Raw genomic sequence first — 23,341 nt, 5'->3', positions numbered from 1 at the left:
AGCGGCGCGGTCCCGCCTCGCCCCGGGCGCCACGTGACCCTGGGGCGACGCAGGGGAGGGGGAAGGACGCGCGTGCACGGGGCGGGCGGCGGGGCGCACGTCGCTGCTGCCCTGTGCTGTGCTGGGGTGGGGGCAGCGGGGTCGGCAGCGCCACCGGTCCCGCGTAACTTGCGCCGTGTGGGGCAGGAGGTGGCTGCGGGCGTTTTGACCGGCGCCAGCGAAGCGGGACAGAGGAGCAGAGACTGTGACGACCGCGGCCTTGCTGAGGCAGTCACCCCCGGCCTTGCCTTCTTCGCCCGCCCTCCTCCTCCTCTGCTTCCCCGGCGCTGCAGAGCCTCTCGGCGGGTGTTGGGAGGTGGCGGCCCGGCCCCGTGTTGGTGTCGCAAGCGCAGAGCGGTCGTGGCTTGGGTGACGTGACGCATCCCAGCTACCTACCGCGGTGACTCGGTTGCCGCCCGTTTCCTCAGGCGCGGGGCTGAGGAGATGGCGAGGAAGTGCTCTCTGCAGCTATTTATAGTCGTAATCTGAGCTGTGTCTTAGAATTAACACCTCGTGACGGGGATGTTGCAAAAGAAACTCCGCGTTCGGGCGTTTGCCGCTTTATACGTCTGTCACTGTATCCTTCTTTTGAAGGTTACGTGCCAAGGTGTTTTGTTGTTTTTGTTTTTTGTTTTTTGTTTTTTTTTTTAATGAAAGGGTGGAACTGCAAAATCAAAACGTGTCCAGCAGCCCAGGTATTTATTTCAGCTCAGCGGCTTCATTGCCCATTGCTTTTGTGATTCACACTGCTGCTCGTTGAACTTGGCTTGATTATGTGTTATTTACTTGAGTCACACTATTGCCCAGAGGCCCCAGATGATACTGAGACATAATATGTACTAAAACAGGATAATATTCTCACCCCAAACAACTTGGAGAAGTAGCATAATTGGAAATACAATTTAGTTTTCACGAGTGTGAATTAAGTGTTCTAACACTAGTCATGTTACTTCTTTATTTTACTGTACTTTTATTTGTCCACCAATTACTTTTTCGTCTGCTAATCTGTTGACAAGAGCTTTGTTAAAAGCTGGCCTTGCCCCACTTGGTGTTAGAGCCATTTGGGGCTCTCACATAGGTTTTATATAACTGTCACATAAGAAGTCAGGCTAGTTAACAGAGAATTCAATGCAGCTGACCAAAAGACATGCTAGCATGCAAAGTAGTATGCAGACAAAGTTTACTGTGATAGTCCACGTATCTCCAGAAAGATCCTTGACAATCTTTTGTACCAGTCCTACAAAGAGATAAGATCTGTTTATTCATCTGTACCTCCTGGGACAAGCTGCCTAAAAGATTATAGTCAGTGAGTTTGCTTATTTGCAAATAATATATTTAAATCCCTTTGAGCATGGAACTAAAAAAAAAAAAATCTATCTCTGCATAACATGCAGGCTGGATTTTTAAAGAAAGAGTTCATGGAAGAAGACAAAAACACAGAATTACATGGATAGGGTGACTACACCATACATAGGTAAAAAGAAAGAAAAGTCAGATTTCACGCCTGCTCATTTTGATAATGTTATTGTTGTGTCAGAAATTCTGAGTTAATTTTGGAACACTTTCCAGGACTCAGGGTATATGGATGCAATACAGACTAATGGAGCAATTTTCCACCCTTCAGTGCAACCCTGTTTCAGCTGCAGCAGTTTTCTGAAGAGGCCTTCCATTTGAATATAATGTCATAATAATAATTACCTAGCCACATTAGCATAACATCTGTCACAAACATGCAGTCTGTGCTTCAGCTAATAGATCATTTCCCTGCTTTACTGACTTCTTTATCTGGCATCTTAGTTGCTTAGTTCGTGAGGGTAACCACATTAGCGGTTGCTATAACAGAATATTTTTACTTGTGTTCCCATGATCTTTGTTGGTCATAACAGCAAGTGATTTTTTTAGTTGAGGAGATTCTCCTTTCCAACACTTGACAGCCTGGTTCACAGGGAGGTAGGAGGTAGGGGCTAAACCTATCATATGTCCTCAAATATCAATTTTAAGATAGATCCTATTATTAAATTAAGCCTAATCCAAAAGCAGGCTAGCTTCTTAGGTGGCAGAAAAATCTTTACTTGAAAAGGGGTAACAAATTGATATGTTATACTGTTCTATTTCACACCTGGAATAGGCACTTCTGATTAAAAAGCATTTATTTGAAAACACGATGTTTTCCCTTTAGGTAGCCTTTTCCGTGCCAAAATTGTCATCTCTAGACAATCGGAAGGCTACAGAAGTAGACAGCCCTCAGTATTTTCCTTTTGTATTCTCTACTCTTTTTGCACTTACACATAGAAGATTATAATCAAGCTGTAAAAATGGCTTGCATTTTCCACAGCTGTATCAAGTGAGATTTGTCTCCATTCTGACCGCATGGGCTTACACACCATAGTGGTGTAGATAGAATCTCTCTACATCTATGCATGATTTGCGGTCCTTGTTGAACTATAACTCACTGGTAGTTAAATCAGGGCCCCCAGGCCACAGGAAACCTGCCAGTTCATTTACGTTCATTTTGCCTTTTCACCACAAAGGTCACTGTTATTTTCCCCGTCAGGGACAGGGGAGGGTGTGATGAGAACAACTGCTTACTTTTTTTTTTTTTTGGCGGAGAGGAAATAATTTGAAAGCGTGTTACCTAGTGCCATACATGCTGACATTTGTAGATGAAAGAAAAAAATGACCTTTTGTTTAGTTGTTACAGCAGTTTAAAAAAACCCCAGTCTTTGACCACTTAAGGCAAAAAAAGCTGACATCAGTGATGAGGTATTGTTATGTCATTTTGCCTGTTTGTATGCATACAGCACCCAGAAACCATTGTTTGGATCAGTCTTTTATTCCATATACACCATCACCACTGCTGATATTACAGCAGTCAGGATATCCTTAAACTTTTTTTTTTAATTGTTGTTTAGACTCTGTTATGTCTTACCCCTAGTAAACCTCAGAGACTGCTTATTTCTGCATCTTAGTCACGACTAACACATGTCCTCTCAGGAGTATTTCAATAAGTTCTCTGAGATCAGAATGACATTATGACAGGATGTAACAATTTAGTTTAGTTTATCTTTTTAATCCCATTTAACAGTTGGAAAAAAATGAGGAAAGTTAATAGCAAGGATTCAAGGCTGTAAGGAACTGTACCCTGAGCCACCAAAATATTTAAGCACACTGATAGTCCTGCTGTAGTTGATGGACTTGTTTGTAGGTTTGGGATATTTGGTTAAGTCAGCACACTCAGATCAAGTCTCATGTGAGCAGTATTTCTCCATTCTTTGTCAATCATTATCAGGTGTTCCACAAACCATTTTCTAATAGACAGGGTTTCAGGCCTCCTGTTAAGAGGTTCCTTATCCTTGCCAAAATCATGGCCTAATTAAGTAGGAGGCTTTATTCTGCTCCTGTTAGTATGAGTGATGAAACAGTAAATGGAAATGACTGTGTCAAATAGGATGGAGGGTAGAAGATGCAAGGTGGGGAAAGAGGGAAGGAAAGGTGTTGCATTTGAAAATGTGCAGAAGGAGAAAGATTACAGAAAAGACATCTCACATAATGAAATAGGAAATGAGACAAGGGGAAAAGGCAGTGGAAGATTGCAGGCAAATCTGGTGCCTTCCTTCCTCTCCTTGCCATCAGTCTAATCCCCTCACCATCTTTCTCACGGTACCTTCATCTCCAGAAGCTTTTGTGGAACGGAGTAGTTTAACGTTTTTCTCTTTATAGCTTTTGTTGCTCTTTTCCCCAGGCCAACATTTCACTTCAGTTCTTAAAGCTTATTGTCCTTTTAGCAAGACAAAAAAACTTGGGTGGAAAGATTTGTTTCAGATGTCTGTCTGGTCAGTGTAAGTGCAGCTTAAATGGAATATCATTCATGTATTGACCTTACAGTTATTGTTCGAGTATACAGAGCAGAAGTCCACCCTACACTAGTTTAAGGATAATCTCACCTTGCAACTAGCTGCTTCAAAGATTATGCCTTTCTGTATTACCAAATTATGGTTTGTCAGTCTCAGACCACAGACAGATCTTCCTCAATAATTGGCTAACAAATCCAGAACTGATTCTCAGAAGAACTCAAGGACACCTGGAATCACAATTCCACTACAGTGGAAGGCAAAGCCTATTTTTCACATCTTCTTTCATCTTCAAAAATCACCCTTTGTAATTTTGGAAGGTGATTAGATAATATAGCTTAATGCAACACTTTCCCACGCTGTTAAATACAGTTGTTATAACACAAGAATATGAATTTATAATAGAGCTATAAATTTGAATATAAAGAGTAATGTATGCTGGAATGGAACGTGTAGGTGAGAAAGAAGATACTATCCAAAAGTGGCACTTCAGATAAACGTTGCAACCATGTCTGCTTTTAAACGTAGTCAAATGGTTCTGTGTGTTTGATAGGAGATTCTGTTGCTTCAGAAATAATTTGCATTCTATCATCATGTAATGGACAGACACTGCAACAGTTTTTCATCGTTATCACGGAGAATAGAATATAAATTATACATTTAGATTACAAGAAAAAAATTATTCAACCATGGTAACATAATAAACTTTAATATACTCAACAATTCTGTTTAATATTAATTTTCAACATTTTGTTATAGATTTGTGAACAACTACAGCTTAAATAATCAAAATGACAAAAATTAAGGTTTGGGGTTTTTTTAATCTTTGGTATGTTTATTTGTATATTTCATTTACCATGCATAACAACACTGTGCTCCTGGACAGCAAATAGTTTCCAGTAGAACAATACTGATGTGACTGCATTTCCATCTTTTTGAGGAACCATCCAAATTTAACAAAAAAGATCCTAAACCCTAGTGCATTATAGTTTAAATTTTTAAAAGTATTTCCAGTAGGTTTTGATTGAAGTATCAGGAAAATACTGATTTTTCTTTCAGCAAAAAGCTAAGACCTGATTCTGCTACAATGACACAAAAGAGAGATCTGCCACTGGCTTCACAGTGAGCAAAATGGGCTTTGTAATCTGAGATTTGGGACATTTTTAGAACATTCTTCTGAGATCGAGCTTGTTTTCTATTAAAACTAATGAAAAGAACCCTGGTGGCATTTTGCAGGAATTGCATCAGGCTCTCAGTGGTACAATCTGTTCTATATATAATTTACACACTGCCGTTGATGTTTGTGGGAGATAGGCTCCCAACCCGAAGGAGCTGTAAGAGGTGATGGATTTTTAGAGAGGTAAGGCAGGTTGAAATAACTGCCATGGCAGAGAGGAGTTATGAGTTGTGTGAAACAACCTGCAGCTTTGCAGCGTTTTGAAAGGCCGGACTCTGTAACTCTCTGGCAGAGTGATGTAATTGCACATCTGTAGCTATTTATCGTTTTCTGTAAGTTACCTCAGAATCTACATGTATTAAGATTCTCATTTTAAAAGACTCTTACCATGGAAATGCTTCTTACTGCATTGCTGTATGGGACCTACGCTTACATCATTTGCTGTTGGGCTACTCCGGTTTTCTGCTAATTTAAACCATAATACGTAGATGTAGAACAAGATGTCACATAGAACTAAATGAAGCTCTACCCATCAAACAGTGCCTAAGTCTAGTAGGATGATTTTAGTTGTAGTTCAGTCTGTATTTTAAGTTTCTCCCCCCATGTTTTTGTGTAGCAGTCAATATTTTGGTTTGCATCCTACATCTTTCTGTCACTCAGAATGGGCCATCCAAATTATTTAAATCCTTTACCTTGTTTATAGAAATGTTATTACTCTAATTGCCTCCATATAAGCAATCTCTCTAGTATTTCTTCCCGCAGGAATCTTTCTGTTGGTTTTAGAAAGAGTTGAATAGAACCCTGCTGGAATTCTACTAGGAAGGAAATGGATTTCTTTCCATCGGAGATATCAGTGTCTCAGGTGTTACACATTTACATACTATTAAGATTGTTTTCTTATGCTAACAATTCTGTAAGGATGGATTAGAAACTGATATTTCTTGTGTTTTCAGTATTTCCACATTTGTCATAGATATAACACCCTAGAAATATCAGCGGAGTTCAGTAATCTTTCATTAATAACCCATCTGGAAAAAGCCAATGATTGAACCCTTTAAGAGTTGAAATAAATAAAAATATTTTCCTAGTAATTAAAATATCTTCTTTTTATTTCTTGTATTTAATAATTTCTGGTCACTTGAAAGTTGAACTCAGCTTGCATATTGACAAAGTAAATTCTGACCTTTATTTTTGTTGGTTTGGTTTTCAGCTTGAACTCTGCTTCTTCCAAGGTATCTTAAGCATCCACAAATGAATCACATTTTCTTATACCCTCAGTGCATAAACATGTGAATGAACACAGTAATGATTTAAAGCAGAGATTCTTGGTTTATATTTATTCCTCACTTACAGGGACTGTGAAACTACACTCTCTTATAAGAAACCAGTCTGATCCTAGTGAGGGGAAGAAGAGATAGTGTTGGGCTGAGTCACTGATGGGAAGGAGGACAGTAGGTTTAGCAGGTCTTGGAAGTAGAAATATTGCTGTAGCAAAAAGGGTGGAGAGGAATGAGCATGTGGGGCAGCTGATATTTTATGGGTTAATGCTATATCCATAGTACCTCACCGTGGCCATGAGGGAATTAATGGAGAGGACTGAAAAGCAATCGTGTGAGTCTCAGTGATAAGAAATGACCAGATGTCATCCTGATCCACCTGATGAAACAGGTTTGCATGAAAGAAACTTGGATCAAAAGAAAACCTACTTATTGCCCCCCTGCATCCATTGGAGATGGCTCTGTTTCTGGACATCTTCCCCTGTGGCCAACTGGTCGTGGTGAAAAGTACAGCCCACATGGCATTAAAAGGACTGTATGTATGGTTTCCTTAAGAAAGTAAGCGGGGTCTGCCTCAAGCTGTGATGGCCTACAAATATCAATTTACAGATCCACATAACTGATATCAACATTCTTTTAGAGAGTCATAAATATGTCAGTTCTGGACAGGATTTGCTCTAATAATCTCTGCTTATCATGGACATTTTTAGTAATTAAAAATCACTTTGTCAGTACATGGATCATTATTAAGATACTTAGAAATTATTGCAGTGCAGCTAATCTGGTACTGAGACATAAGTGCCCATCTACTATGCATTTAAAGTTATGAAGTATTACAAATGTTACAAAAAAACACTAATAAACTTTTGTGTTAAAGTATCATGGCTAGTCTACCACCCATGAAATCTCAGCTTGAATTTATTATCCAGATCATAACAAGATCACATTCTTCATTCAAGAACAGCAGGTTTTACTCAAGGCTTTTTTTCCAGTGGTTTCTTTCCCTGCCTATCCAAGCTTTCTGTGGGCTGAGGAACTATTTCTGCTGCTGTTGCCTTTCCATCATTCTTTGCTGCTTGCTGGTTGCTCTTGGTATCCTTTTCTGTTTCCACAAGGGGGGTTTCATTTGGATCAGGTGTGTCTTCTGTAGCAATAATTTCTTCTACATGTGGCTTAATAAAATCTGATTTAGGAGAAGTAATGAAATGCTCAGCAACATAGAGTTATGTACAGTAAGATTTTGCTTTCATTTTGGTTATGACCTTATCATATTCTTTTCCTCTTTCCATACTCATATAAAGAGTTTCAGTATCACAAATAACACTACTGCTTTTTACAGAGCCAAAAGCAAACCTCAGTCTTTATGGTCTCTAATGAAAAAGCTTAAGGAGTAGAACCTGCAAAACATTTACAGATGGAAATAATTGTTTCTTACATAAGTCATCTCATTTACAGGACTGCTCAGAAATGTCTAGGCTACCCATACCAATAAGGCAAGAGAGGAAAGAAATGCAGTTAAATATTTGTTTTGCCTTAGGAGCAGAAAGGGGAGGGGAATAAGAGTATAAAATATTCTGTCAGCAATGATATAACATGTATACACCCTGAATACAAAGAAAAAAATACTTAGGCAAAAACATGTAAAACAGATGTTCTGGTAACGTTGGAATTTAAGCCTTATTTGGAGCCAAAATGTTCTATGTGCGGGAGTTGTAATTGTGAAGAATAAATCAATGTCCAAGCAGCAATATATATTAAGAGTCTAAAAGAACAGTAAAAATCTGTAATATACAAGAATGCTGAATCACTAGAGAGCTTTTAATTTTCCATCCTTTCTCTAAATTGGACAAAAAAATGGTCACTTATAATTCCAACTTTACCATTCAATATGGACATAAAACTAAGAGAGAATAATTGATTAATCTCAAATAGTGGCTCTACGATCAGGGTTTTCTAAAACACTTTGGCATTTAGGGTCCCTTAATTAGCAAGGCCTTTTTTGTTGTTAAGTGTCAAGCATCTAGCTACTGAAATGAGTCTCACTTTGGAAAATAACACTATCTGTGCATGTGTATCCATGCTTAGGGGGTCTTTCATCTGCATTTAGAAATTTGAAAGTGTTTATTAAGGCTTTAAAAAATTTCATCAGCCAGGTGAGCCAAGGTGAGAATTCACAGACCAGTGGAAAGGTGATTTAAAAGTGTTGATTTAAATCTCTTTCACTGAGGTTTAACCTGGCAATTCATACTTTGCATTTGTTGTTGATTAAGAGCATACATACTGTAAACTTGATTGGGACCTGAGAAATATTGATTGGCACATACATATTAACTGCATAATGTTTAACAATTTTTTCACTGGAGTAGAAGACCACAAAGGTGAAACTGCTCTTACCTTTCTTTTCCCCTTCCTTCTGTTTGCTTGCTGTTGTTTTTTTCTTTTTAGATACAGTTACATTATTTTGATCCTGTCCTTGGACTGTGTCAGTCTGTCCTGACACAGAAATCACAATCACCTGAAGCAAAGCAAGAACAAAAAGTGCAAAAGCGAGAAATGTGGATGCATCACAAATTCAGTTTGGAACCACCATAACTGAGTCCCTGGCAGCAATACATTTAGAAGCAGCTATTACTCTAACTTTCGGGGACACATACATCTTCTAAAGCAAGGAGAAGTAGAATCCAGCCTGTTATCTGGGAGATAACCCACTTGTATTCCCTCACAGTTCTGCCAAAAGGAGGGAGGCAGGAGGACAGATTTTTGAAAATAAAGTAGTAGAAATTAACTGCTGCCAAAATGCAATCATTATTAAAAATATGCTAAGTAGTAAACATCAGTTATCAGGTATTGGCAAGAGCAACTCATATTCTTGTTTGCACTCTGGAAGATGGAAGAGGTGTGACACTTGCTTTTAAGGTGTATGTCCTGGGACCAAGATGGAGTGACCTGCTTATCATCCTTGAATTGGCTTCATCTCATACTAAGCAAAATTATCAAATAATATGATGTGAGTTCTTTAAACTCAGAAAGCTTGCTGTATCTCAAATTACAGGTATGATTATATTTTGAAAATTAAAAATTAAGCTGTTTGGTACACAGCTGTTGTGACTAAATAGTCTGAACTTTTTTTATAACAGGTATTGATTCATTAATGTACAAAATCACACACTTAAACCTTAAAATTGCAATAATGTCAAGTCTGATACTTGAGTTTTAACTATTTTAGAAGATAAGGCTGTGAGAACACATACAGTATTTACATGAAATGCTAAAAACATATTAGTTTTACATAATTCCATGTTAAAAATCCCTGTGATGTGAAATCTATACCAGTGGTACTATTCATGCATATAGTTAAGCACATGCTAAAGTGTTTTGGTAGGTCATAAATCTGATCTAAATCTGGCTGGGTTTTTTAATGTTTAAGATCATAATCATTAGCCCTTTGTAGAAACTGATAAAGAGCTATTTAAAAGTTGAAAAAATCACCACTTTCACCATTGATAACTGTGTTGAATCTGTTGTTACCTGAGCCATTAAGAATTCCCTCATGCTTCCACTTTGCCTTTAATGTTAGCCGACAGTAAAACCTCAGGTGGCAAGGGTTTAAGTGAGCATTAACTGTACAGCGCTTACTAGTGGCATCCTCACAGAAATGCCAATACTGCAGCAAAACGAGTGCCTGGGAAACAGCACTATTTCTGCAGTCACAGTAACTAAAAATGACAAGAGAAAGTATGTGAAAGGTGCACACAGATCATGCTTATACTGAAAATATATATGTTAGATCTTCAGATTTTGGTGTGAAGAATTGTGCTGTTGTGAGACTAGTAATGAAAAGGATTATTCATCTGGCACATTGCTCTCCTAATTAGGAATTGGGCTGATAACTGCTTCTGATCATATAGGATATATATTGTATCCCCTGTATATATCATACATATGTCCAGCAGGATGGACATATATGTACATTCTGTTGCTCTTCCTCAGCTAATAATAATCAGTGGCATTGTAAAATAGTTGACATGTAGTTTTTAATCTATGTCAGTGTGTTCAAAGATCTGAACTAATGTTTTTTGACTGAAACATTTTTATCTGAAAAAAACCCACATTTTTTTCTAAGTTCCAGTGAAGATTCTTTTTGTAGCTTTAAAAGATCTTGACAAAATATGTTATTTCTGACCTCCAGTGTTAAGTTTGGATGAGATTAACTGAGGTCTCTGTCTAACAAAATACCTATCTGTCCTGGTTTCAGCTGGGATGTAGTTAACTGTCTTCCTAGTAGCTGGTACAGTGCTATGTTTTGAGTTCAGTATGTGAAGAATGTTGATAACACTGATGTTTTCAGTTGTTGCTCAGTAGTGTTTAGACTATAGTCAAGGATTTTTCAGCTTCTCATGCCCAGCCAGGGCACCTGACCCAAACTGGCCAACAGTGTATTCCATACCATGGGACGTCCCGTCTAGTATAGGAACTGGGAAGTGGGGGGGCAGGGATTCGCCGCTCGGGGACTGGCTGGGTGTCGGGCGGCGGGGGGTGAGCAATTGCCCTGCGCATCATTTGTACATTTCAATCCTTTTATTACTACTGCTGTCATTTTATTAGTGTTATCATTATCATTATTAGTTTCTTCTTTTCTGTTCTATTAAATCGTTCTTATCTCAACCCAGGAGTTTTACTTCTCTTCCTGATTTTCTCCCCCATCCCACTGGATGGGGGGGAGTGAGTGAGCGGCTGCGTGGTGCTTAGTTGCTGGCTGGGGTTAAACCACGACACTATCAATCACCCTTAAATCAAAATTCATGAGCAGGTCCATTGAATCGCATGAGACTACTCCTGTGCCTGAATTTGCAAAAATACCTTGTTGAGTTGAGATGTGAAGTAGTGAAGGTCTGGACAGAAAGGTGTGAAGAGATGTCATTGTGGGTTTTGTCATGAACAGTGAAGATTAACAGGGATCTAGAGGGAAGCTGCAGGTAATTACAGTGGTGAAAGCATTGAGAGACTAAGATAGTGTGCACAACTACCAGAACCGTGACTAGTAAAACAAGACACAGTGAAACGAGCTTGTGATGGAAGGAAAGACGTGAATTCAGTTTATTTGTGAATATAGAGGAGAGTTTGTACATTTTTGCAGACACACACACACACACATTAGTATTCTGGCCTCCTAAGCCTAATTTTCATTTATGTTACAGTACTTTTACCCCAATTGGGCAGATTAGACAATATTTATGGATGTAAATGACATCCATATTAAGGCCTGTCTAAGTTAACACAGCAATACAAAGGGGGCTTAATGTAGACAAAAACCAGCTCTAATTTCTCCGTGATTTAATTCTCTAACACATTCCATCTATGCTACTTTACCAAAGTTGGAACAAATCTAGCCTGCTGCTCAAAAATGCCTCAATCATTTTTCATCTTTCCATCTATCTCATCAGTTGCCTCCACTGAAATGATTCTTCACCCTTTCCATTTTTGTTGTAGGGTGAAATGCTCCAGGAATGGCATCAAATGGCATAGGGTCAAATGGTGGACCTCTGTTTACAGCTAGCATGCATTTGGCCTGGCTGAAGATGCTACAGCTAGGTTCTGTTAAGTTAGCAGTAAGATAATATTTAGGAAAGGCCCTGTTTTCCCTGGCACAATTAAGTGTATTAGAAGCAAAAGTGAAGTGAATGGAAAAATCCAAGGCTGCCTGCTAAAGCAGAAAGCCATTTACACACACAGATAATGTCAGCCTATCATCCAAAATCTCCCCATACTTCTGTTTTCTAGTCTTAAATTCACACTTTTGTTTTCTTATCTTCTTTCTTTTTCTCTTGCTCAGACTGTCTCTCTTCCTCAGGTATGAACACACTTACAGTGACGTCGCTGGTCTCTGTGCCATACTTGTTCTTCACCACAATGCTGTATTTCCCAGAGTCAAGTGTGGACACAGTAGAAATGGTAAAGCTGACGTTTTTTCCAGATTCAAATTTCAGGGTGCAATTAGCATCTGATACAAATGGTTTTTCATTCTTCAGCCATGAGACCTCTGGGGTAGGATCTCCCCAGACAGTGCAAGAAAGATTAAGTGCCTATAGAAAAAGTACAAAAGGATTATAAGTAAGACTCAGTAAATATTTGCTGTGTTTTTTGATGCCTGACTCTCCACATGTTCCAACTCCCTATTTAGCTTCCTGATTTTAGTAAATGGATGCATATCATCATCAGTAATCAATAATTTTTGTCAGTCTTCTGTATCATAAAGGAAAAGAAGGAACTCAGTTAATTCAAAACCACCATTAAAACCTTTCAATATTTTATGGACCTTCTTCTCTACTCTCATAATCATTAATAGAGCTTTCTCCATGCATATTGTTTAATATAAAATTAGATATTATCTCCATTTATATGTTAGACCTGAAATGAGAATTTGAGGAATTGTTGGATGGATTTGTTCATGTTAAGCTCACTATATATTTACCCCAGAAGTAAAGATAGTGTGCCTGCCTTTTTAAATAACTAAGAACAAAGTGCCCCTCGAATATTTTGTTTAATTTAGAATCTTTTTAAACTATGCCCTGACAGGTCTTCCAACAGACTTGAATTGTTTTATGCACTCCTGTAAAACTATTTTTAACTGAAATCAATACAGGCTTTACCTTTTCTTTGGTGTTCGTATAAGTATTTCCCTTTGATGTTGGTAATGTTCTTAAGGGCTGAATTCAGGCCCATCAGACTGAAGGAAGTATCTTCAATGCCAGAGAGTCAGTTGTTGGAGACATCACTGGCAGTTGGATACTTTCTGTAGGCTGGCAAGTCTATTGTGCACACAATGTTCAGGCCTCCTTTTTTTGTTGTCAGCTGAGAAATTAATGTTTGGGAGATACCAATACATATAAAAGATCCCCTACTCTGGTCACAGTGCCATGGGAATCTTCTCAAATGAGTTTGCAAAAGTGACTATCACATAGAGATTCAAATGTGAAAAACGTTCACATGAAACTTCAGTGGTATATAGGCCTTTCTCTGGACCTTTAATTAGGAAGGAATCTATTTATATCTAACTATCAAATAGTACATTGGTCTGAATTTAAAATGTTATTCAAAGTGGAATCTAACTTCTCAATTGGAAATTGAAGAATTTTTACTGCAGAGAAAATGGTCTTCAGTGGTTCATTAGGAATGGACTAAGTCATATGTAAGGAATGGACAAGCCTCCACTTGACTGGAATCAAGTTTCTCTTCCATTTTTTTTAAAGGCTCTTGATAAAAGCACATCAAAAGTAGAGACAACTGAAGAGCACTCACATTGTTGGCTCTATAGGCTGTCATGATAAAAATCTACTCTAAGAAATCTATTTACAGGCTGCCTTCCCTTCACCTCTCTGCTTCTTATCTGGTAGTGTGATGGTGGAAGATGGGACAGAAGAAAGACACCCAGAAGGCTGTTGAAAGGAGCAGATAGAAAAAATGGATATCTCTATAAAAATGAAAGATTTTTGTACCTCTGAGAACAAAATAAAAAACAAATAAATCCCATGTGCTCTAAGGACCAAAGTGAGAATAAAAGGGAGGGGGGATTCTTTCCTCCATCAACAACACATAATTCTTGGTACTGAAGGAAAGGCAAATTCCAAGTGAGAGGTTGGCATGGTGGAAATGGCCATGCAAGTTATGGCACAGTGGAAATGGCCTCTATCTGACTTCCTGCAGCACCAACAGCTGGTGACTGTGTGGGGCTGCTGACTGCCTTCTTTCGTAGCCCACTGGTGTGAACGTGAATGTGGTTTTGATTGTCATATCAGTCCATCTTTTTGAAAAACAAGGGGAAAAAAAATTGTTTTTCCCTCCCCCCCCCCCCCTTATCTCTCTTGATACAAACATGCCCTCAGCCTCAGCCAGGCATTGCATATGGGTCCCTTCAGGTGCTCAGTATTTCTTTATTGTCTTCTGATTCTCTAGCAAGCAAGAGATCACCACCAAGTGGCCCCAGCTGCCACTCCAAGATGCTAATGAGCTGACATCCATGTCCAGACAGCTCTATAAGTGGCATCATGCAAACCTTGCGTATTTGAAGTGGTGTCAGTACTCCTTAATTCAAAGAGATTCAAGCAGCAGTGATGACTTTTTTGTCCTTCTAAATCATTCCTTAAAATAGCCGTGTTTTGCTTAACCTTGCATCACTAGCTCCTGTTTGACATCAGTGCTCCTCTTGATGTTCCCAACTCTTATTATTTATTTTCCAGCTACTAATGTGCAGAGATATATCTTATCATTCACTATGTAGATGGTGAGGTCTTTGGTTTTCTGGAAGGTAATTCCATAATTATGGAGCCTTAGCCAAGGAGAAGTGATTGGCCACTGCAACTGCACCTATCTGTTTCAGATTTTCTGTTCTTTGGGCAGGAGATTGCCTTTGCTCATGTATATCTTTATTACTCACTGAAACCCCTGATTATAATGCTGTATTCAACCTGAAATCCTTATCCTGGTAAAAAAAGTGTGTCCTGTACTCTGGTGGGGAAGATGCACCTTTCCCTTCAAGATAATCCCCCTTTTCCAGTAGTTGTCTGGCTCTGATGATTGTCTGGGGCAGGGGTGTGGGGAAAAGGACTGGAAACCTGTCTAGATCTTGTGGTTAGTGAATGAAATTTATCAGGAAATCTGATCTATCTGAAAAATGCTGGGTGAGTAAATCCCATCTCTTTGAGCCGTATCTCAGTATTTCAGAGCTCCACACAGAAGTTCCCACAACAAGTCCACACCTGGGGCATTGAGGCATCTGCACTTGGAGCAACCAGCAGCTGCAAGTCCAGACTCTTTGTGCTCCCCCATTACCTTTTCTGCCTTTCACTGCAGGTTATCATGAGTCAGGTAGTACATGTGGCAGAGGGAAATGGGTCATTGTATTTCAAGTATTGCTGTTCCTCTTGCATATTAGCACAAACTCACATTCATGGGTGGTTTGGGCTAAGATGCCAGTGAGTGAATTGAAGCAGCTCAATCAGGGGAACCTGGTCACTTCTTTCAGCCTGCCTATGAGAGCACCTACCCCTGCCAAAAGTGTAGAATGGGGAGTTGGTGGGCAGAAAGATGTAACATGTTGCTTCTAGGTCTGAAAGTGCCCATCTGTCAGAATCCTAAGCCTCTCCTTTTAAAAATAAAACCCCCTTACTCACTTACAGGCCTTCATTAAAACAGACACTTAGGTTAATTTGGCCAGCTGTACACAAAACTTATGCTAGTATTCTCTGTCAGATCAAATTCCTCCCTAACATGAACTGACACTTAGCCTTTTCCAATTGTATCACGCTGCTGAAGAGCATTTATGTGTATCAGTGGAAGCCTCTTGGACCATCTGGAAGACTGTTTGATTAACACTGGGTAAACACTGGTTCATTTGTTCTCACACATATCCTTCAGATCACATGTAAAAAGCTAATAAATAGCATCACAGTCACAGTGTTTTTAAGTTTGAGATATGCGTATGCTTGGAAGTTCAATCTAGGTATACCAATCTGTTCATATAACTTTGTAGTTGTGGCTGCACTGGTATTCAGAATCAAAGCTTGCAATTGCCAGTCCTCTGCTACCTCATTTACTGTTTTTCAAAATCCTTGATGATTGTGCAATTTGCATGAATTACACAACAGAGAACTGCATTCCCCTCTCTCCAGCATATATGCAAACAACAGACAGATCAGCCAATACCACCCGAACAAGCAGTTTTCCCTGATCACTCTCTGTCCTACTTCATTTCTTGAAACGACCATCTACTGAATCTAGAAACATAAGGTCAAGGATATTTGTCTTGAGTTCTGGGAGTTTTTCAGTCACTTATTCAAACATTACAAATGTCCTTACTGTCAAGGACAATGTGCGTCTGGGTAAGATTTTGCAACCTATTTTTTACAAACTCCCTTTTTATAAACACTACACATTTTGCTTCAGTGAGCTCATACTCGACTTCATATCAACTCTCTTTTGGCAGAAAGCTTAAAACTGTTAATCATGCAAATTTATCCCCTGCCAAAGCAATATGAGAATCTCATCTCCAAGCACAAGCACTATTAGCTGAGAATCTGCAAATTCTTTGTTTCTTTGTGTCTTCTACCTACAGTTACAATGCCCATTTGAGCGCTTCTTACTTGTACAGCATTTCCCAAACTGCTAAATCCTTTAGTGAAAGGTTTAACAAAATGTTATTTCATATTTTAATGCCAACATACTTAATTTTCACAGAACTGCTGCAGTCTGCTATCTGTTGGCTATGCTATATCTCGCGTTGTTAAGCAATTCAGACCAAGATTTTAGATTCTTAACACTTCTGTTCAGCTTATAATCAAATACTTTTAACCCAGCTGACCTACTGCCAGATAAAGCCAGAAATATCAGGAAGCTGCCTTGCTGTACTTGTCATGTTACAGGTATTCAGTGACATTCATGTGCCCTATTTCAATGTTCACATACACTGTAAAGAGGAACTGGCTAGTGGCAGACCAGCGGGAAGTGAAGAGCAGGCATCTCTTGGTCTCAGTACTATTAAGCAGCAACTTGTAGAAGCAGTGCACTGGGAAAAGGTTGTGAGATTGAGAACTGACTTTCTGGGTCATCTGTTCTGTGCTGAAACATTGATGTAGCTGTGTTCCTCTGGGAGTGCCTTGCAATAATCTTTCAGCTAAACTCTGCTAATATAATCCAGTGTAACACCAGTGACTTCTTTTGAATTCCTTCTTATTTACCCTGATGAAATAGAGAAAAGTTTGTCCTTTTGTCTGGATGACAATTGAGTTGTTATGGTTTACTACTTTCACATCATTTAAAAGCCAGCCTTGATAGGTGTGACTGTCTTGCCACATTGCAAGGAAGTTAACTGCAAAAGACATAGAATGACTAGCTATCTTGTAAAAAAGGAATTAAGCTTCCCTGATACCCTGTTACAAAAAAATCTGTGAAACCTGTGCATGAATTTTTAAAGAGCTGGTTATATAAGGAGTTTTAGTCTCAAGTCACATTGTCATCTCACTTTTAGCTAATGCTTAAGAAAAGACACTGCCCTGAATACATAAACCCATCTGTGCAAGATAGTTGAATTATGTAGAGAAGGCAAGGGATAGATAAATAATGTAGCAGATTTTAAAGACAGCATCTTTAAAAAAAAGGTGAATATTTTCCCATCATTGAAAGGCATTCAAGCTGTTGGGCTGTTGTGTAAATCTTCAGTTAATTTACTGTACCTTGCCCTCCTGGATGGTGACAACATCAGGCAAACCTCCAAGTACCCGTGCACGATCTGGAAATAAATAAGCATAATTTTCTTTAGTGTCTCAAAATCAACTGTGTCCCAGATTCTGTTTCCCCTCTAGTTCTTTCCTTTTATCTTATTTATGTACAACTTGCCTCTGATATCTGGGCTAGCAGAGAACTATTCGCATTCTTAGCACACCATTTGGACTTTAAAAAATGTTGAAATCCCAGCAAAAGATGTGTTAATAGCTGGTGTCAGTCACTTACAGAGGGGAATTAAAGTACATATGCTGTGTCCTGCAGGTTTTGCCATCAATTCAGTGTTGCTTCTGAGTGTACCAAAAAAATCTGAATTTTTGAGATCTGTTGTTCTAAATTTTTAGTGTTGTAAACTAAAAATGTTGTGTTTCCAAAAGGAAATGAAAGACGCCTAATGAAGTGGTGGAGATTAGTTTTGATCTAGATACAAAGACAGACTTCAGTCTCAGTGACAGCAGTGAAATTCCACCACTTTGTACATATTGGGGGTGTAAATGAGATCAATACCTGGTCTAATTTTAAGCTCAGAGTCCCATAGGAGTCTTACACAAATACAAATAAGCTGACCACATGCGGGCTTTGGTGCACTTATTCTGGAATATGGGTTTTGTTCGTTATACATCTTGGTGGAGCCTGGCAGAGGAAGGAAATGACTATACAGAATGTTTCCCTCTAATGTATTCTGTAAAAGATGTGCTCTGGAGCACAGAGGTAACCTTATAAGACCAGGAACGGGACTGTGTTATGTCAAGTAACATGGTAGTCCCTTATGAATGGGGTCCAGGGTTAGAAATGAAATGCCCAGGGCATGGCTATTACTGATCCCTTTGCGCTGTCTCAGCTGGGATATGTAGGGATCACTGTATGTATCCAAGCCCTGCTCTGTTTGGAGTATACATCCAGGAGGAGTTAGCTCAGATCTTTCTACACATTTTTCTCCAATAACTTTTCAAATGCCAGTTCTGCCCCCTCATTTTTATACAGGTCTGAAAGTCATCTGCAGTGGGAGAACTTTGTGATGTGTTACATTTTTTCCATGCATTTTTCTGTAAACAGGGAGAATATTGAGCTTAATAATTCAAGTTGAATTCTAATGACTTATTCCATAAGTAATTAATACATACTTTTGTTTTAGTTGCTATGTTGGAATTGACACACAGGCAAAAGTATGAGGAGATTCAGGGATCTGTCTTTAAGCAATGCAAAAGCTACTGTTGCTTTCTTACTCATTTCTGTATGTAATGCAGAATCATTTGACATTTTAGATAGTTCATAACTAGCCAAGTGATTTCCTCCATCTTTAAAAACAAAGTGACTTGTGCAGAGAGATATCTCAGCAATAAAGCTAATTTTTAGAGAAGGCTAACTGGTAATGAGAACAGGAGCATAGACAGGAAAAATCAACATAACCCATAACTATAATGTGTTTAGCTGCAATGTGCACCAATGTTAAATCACTAAAAGGTCACTCTCCTTGCTTCTCCTTGGTGTAAGGACAAACTCGTTTTAGAATGAGCACACACAGACACCCACATGTATACATGCCCTCCCTGTCTCAACACACAACATTTCTGGAGAGGAAGAAAACCTTCATAAGCAGTTTATTGCAACCATTGTCAAAGAGGGCCCACTTACTTTTCTCTGCAATCGCAGCTTGCCTGGAGTTGAAAGAGACAAAAAGAAAGACCAATTTCAGTTAAGGTTTACTCAGAGTGATTGAAAAATAGCTTATCTTTTTAACTGCCTTTAATCTGTTAAGGAAAATCTCTCATATCATTTGGTAATACTGCTTTTTCTTTGTTACCTAACTGTTATATAGGAGTTACACCAAAGAAGTCACATGCAAAACTCCTACAGGCTTCTGTAGGACTAGGATTTGTTTCATAGGATATAGTTAGCTCCAGCACAAAACAAAAAAATATTGTTATTATTTTATGGCTGCCATTACTGTATTTAGATGGCATAATACTTACTTTAATCTCTGGAACTCAGCAAAGGCTTCATCAAATGCTTTGTAAAGAGAAAAGTTGATTTTAAAGGTAGCTTCAGAGATAAATCATCACATTAAAATTTAAAATGTAGAAATAAATTTAAAATGTAGACATTATTAAAGAAATATCAATGGATGCATGCATGTATATTGTGTAAGTCCTAAAATGCTGAATGGTTCAACTAATAAAGGCCATCTTGTATATGGCAGATATTATATATACATATGAACACATAAACACACTTTTTTTTCTTCTAAAAGTCAGGCTTCAAGACAAAGAGATAGCAGGAGAGCAATAGGCTGAAATAATTACACAAAGCCAAGGAAGAAACCCACAATACACCACCTAAATGATAGCTTACGGCAGTGGTCTCCCAAACTCTTTTGATCGTACAGCCCTATCTAAAATTTTTTGAGCATGCACCCCCAATATATGTATATTTATTTACAAATTATGTAGATGTACTACTGAAGTTCTCATATTTTCTTCCCACACCCCAGCAGGTCACCTTGCATGCACCCCACTTCAGAGACCACTGGCTTATGGAATACAAGAGATCTGTTTTTTCCAAGTGCTTTTTACATCTGCTCTGAAGCATCACACTGATGGCCATGAACAAACCAAATAGCAAACTGTTATCTCCTTTGTAAATTCAGGCTAAGCTACCATCATATGGGAGGTCAACCTCTCCCGCTTTGAAAGGGAAGAAGAAATCTCTTTTCTCAGAAGGTGGAGATAGAGTACAGTAGGAGCAACGTGGAGATGATTATAAGGTTAGTGCCCTTACACAGAGCTTGCAGACCCAAACTGAAGCTTTAGGCATAGGAAGAGCTGGGGATGGAAACTCAGCAGTTTGGAAGGAGTTAATCTGTTCCCTAGGATCTGAGAGGTCTCTCAGAGTAAAAGCTTCCAACAGTCAATCCAAATAATCTTAGCTGTTCCCCTAACAGTCCTTCATAGTGTTCATGAAAGGTCTTGACATCTCTGAAGAATAAGGAGCCCTATTATATCCATCAAAGAAATACAGTAGGAAAGTAGCAGAACAAACTTGTCCCTCACTTCCTTCTCCAAATATTACTTGGAAGGGAGAGAGACAAAAGGCATTCAGTGCTACAACTTGTATTTAAAACTGCCAATCAATGCCAGCAACACAAGGGGGTTTGTAAGATAGCTCAGAAACTGGGCTGACATCTCAGTAGGCAAACTGTAAGCGGGTATTTGGAATAGGAAAAAGCCATTTGTAATTTATGACCTGAGAGCACAGGTTGGGGAAAACAAATTGCACTGTCCCCACAAACACTGCCAGGCTGCTGGGTACACACACAGACCCTACAACCCAATGGGTAACAGGACTGTAGCAACATCCTGCTGTAGATGCTCCTACCCTGCCACAGTGTAATGCCCACACACAGGTGATGTTAGCAGAGGGAAAGGCCTACCTTGTCCAGAAAGATCCACTGTCTTCTTGTGTCCTGTTTTACCATCAAAGAGTTCCATTGTGTATTTGCCTTTGTCCTGTGGAGTTGGCTCATTGATCTGCAACCAGATCTGCTCCCCGGTGACACCAGTCTTCACTCGGTCTGTAAACCTAATCTGGGTATCGCTGAAAAATACAAAACAATGTTACCCTTTCGTTTTACTGGAGTATAAATGGGATTTGCTCATGTTGAGTCACTGAGTACATCTGCAGTTACTAAATGATTTCCAAGGTGCTATGGTATGCCACCATATTATGAAACTTTTGAAGTCAAATTCTTGCTAAAGCTGTGGGCCACTGGGGCAGAATAGGTATGACAGCCTTTCCCTGTTCGAGGTCTAGCTCTCCTCAAACCTTGCAGAAAGGTTATGCATCTTAGTTGATGACCTGGGCCGTAGAAGATTTATACAAATTTAAAAGCCAGATCTCTGAAGGGTAATCCATGCATCCTCAAATGTTTATGTTCTCTTTTTAGCATAGGTTTATTTCTGCTTGAGCGAAACAGAACTATAAAGGACTGTACCTACAAAAATCCATGCTTCCGTCACAAATGGTGTTTGCCCAGTTGGAATGTTTTCTGGTGCTCTGCTATGCTTTGGCATTTACGATTAAACATACTGTGACATAAGTATATCTTCTTCCACAGAAAATATCAATTTCTCACCTCTCTAGCTAAACAGTTAATTGCCCTGGATAAGGCAAAAGATATTTGTCAAATAAGCTACTCATTTTATTTTTATCTTTAAACTGATAACTTCAAATATACTGGAGGGACAAAGAACATTTTTTCTAGATTAATTTGATGTGCTTCAAGATAAAACTAGTTTCTAAAAATTAAATAGAGAAAAGAGAGAGAAAGAAAGAAAGAAGAAAAAAAGAAAGAAAAAGAAAGAAAGAAAAATTTGAGAGGGGAAAACCCCCCAGAATACTTCATATTCACTTATAGTCTTGAAATACTTAGGACTCCTGGTGATACCAGGTCAAAATGGGTGCCAAGAAACAGGAAAACCTCAAACTGCTTTCATTTCTCTGACAGGGTTGCTGGTTAGCATCAGTGTCAATTACAGCCAGACTGCTACAGCACATCCCAGGTATTCTGTGCCTCATGAGTTTTATTGAGATATCAGTAATTCAGATTCCATCCTAAAGACTAACTACTACCATGTCCACAGGAAGTGAAACAGCAAGAATAGTAATAATAGATTTGAAGCCATCTAAGTTGTTTACTTCTCTGGGTTTTCCAGTGCATGCTGTGTTTGTGCTGGCTGAGAATTCAAAGCTGTCTCATGGATTTGGATATGCAACTCCCAATAATTTTATGGGGAGCTGAGCATTCAAATTCTTTTTAAAAATCTCAGTTCTTCTGTCTGTCTTAGTTAGGTTCGTAGCGCTCACAGGAGGGGCTGTCTGGATTTTACAGCTGCGGGCACACGCTGGAACTTGCTTTCCCTCCTAAACATGAACCCATGCATTAAGACGACGTGCCTGCTTGTCCCAGTTCCCGTGAACTGCAGCTTCTAGACAAGCAGACCTCCAAACCCGTGGTGCTGGCCTCTTTTAAATCTTGTTGGTCTCTCAGGTTATATTTGCATCGCTCCTTAAAACTAATTCAGGGAAAGATGCAGCTCCCATCCAGGAGGTGGGGAGTGCTCTGAAGCAACACAGCCCTGACAGCATCCCATGGCATGGGACTATCTGTCTCATGAGGGCAACGACAGGAGGGCCCTGCACCACCAACACCTGACTCTAGTACTAGTTTCGTGTGGATGTAATTTGCTGAAACTAACTCATGTGAAGAAGGACTCATGAGAGATGAGAAGAAACCTGGGCCTTGTCTCTCTCATATATCCAGGTTCTTTCTGAGTCTATAAAAACAAAATTGCACTGACTTTTGCAAAGCTTTTGCGTACTTACTTGTGCATCCATCCTACTCTCAGATCTTCCACATAATAAGTAACATAGGAGTACAGTCTGATACCCTCAGCTGTGCTCTGGATTTTCAGGTCTGTGGCAGATAAAGCTGAAAGAAGAGCACATGGTTTTATGCAGCCATGGAGCCATTCACTGAGTGTCACAATGGGTCATTCATTTGAAAAGAGAATTAAGTGCTTACCAATCCTTCTGCATACTTCATTCATCAGATCTGCAAAAGCTGTGGAAATAAAATCCAGAGACTAAGACTCTGTGTCTGCAGCTGAAACACAGTCAATAATAGGACAAGTACTGGCTCTGAAATATTCTCCCCAGTAGGC

General features: G+C 39.2%; 1 protein-coding gene across 1 annotated transcript in view; it reads right to left on the bottom strand.

The window, feature by feature from the left end:
- Positions 1-11,876: 11,876 nt before the first annotated feature.
- Positions 11,877-23,341, bottom strand: part of MYOM1 (myomesin 1) — a 68,998-nt gene continuing 57,533 nt past the window's right edge. The window contains exons 31-37 of the mRNA XM_010584853.1: positions 23,203-23,241; positions 23,004-23,109; positions 21,052-21,215; positions 19,595-19,631; positions 19,257-19,279; positions 17,573-17,628; positions 11,877-12,427 (exon numbers count right to left, since the gene is read on the bottom strand). Of these exons, the coding sequence (XP_010583155.1) occupies positions 12,134-12,427; positions 17,573-17,628; positions 19,257-19,279; positions 19,595-19,631; positions 21,052-21,215; positions 23,004-23,109; positions 23,203-23,241 (719 nt within the window). The 3' untranslated portion in view covers positions 11,877-12,133. The remainder of the gene's footprint in view (positions 12,428-17,572; positions 17,629-19,256; positions 19,280-19,594; positions 19,632-21,051; positions 21,216-23,003; positions 23,110-23,202; positions 23,242-23,341) is intronic.

Source organism: Haliaeetus leucocephalus, unplaced genomic scaffold, assembly GCF_000737465.1.
Source record: "Haliaeetus leucocephalus isolate CR32 unplaced genomic scaffold, Haliaeetus_leucocephalus-4.0 Scaffold1007, whole genome shotgun sequence".
In the NCBI taxonomy this organism is placed as follows: domain Eukaryota; kingdom Metazoa; phylum Chordata; class Aves; order Accipitriformes; family Accipitridae; genus Haliaeetus; species Haliaeetus leucocephalus.
The sequence above is the reverse complement of the archived record's forward strand: the minus strand, read 5'-3'. Positions and strand labels throughout refer to the sequence as shown.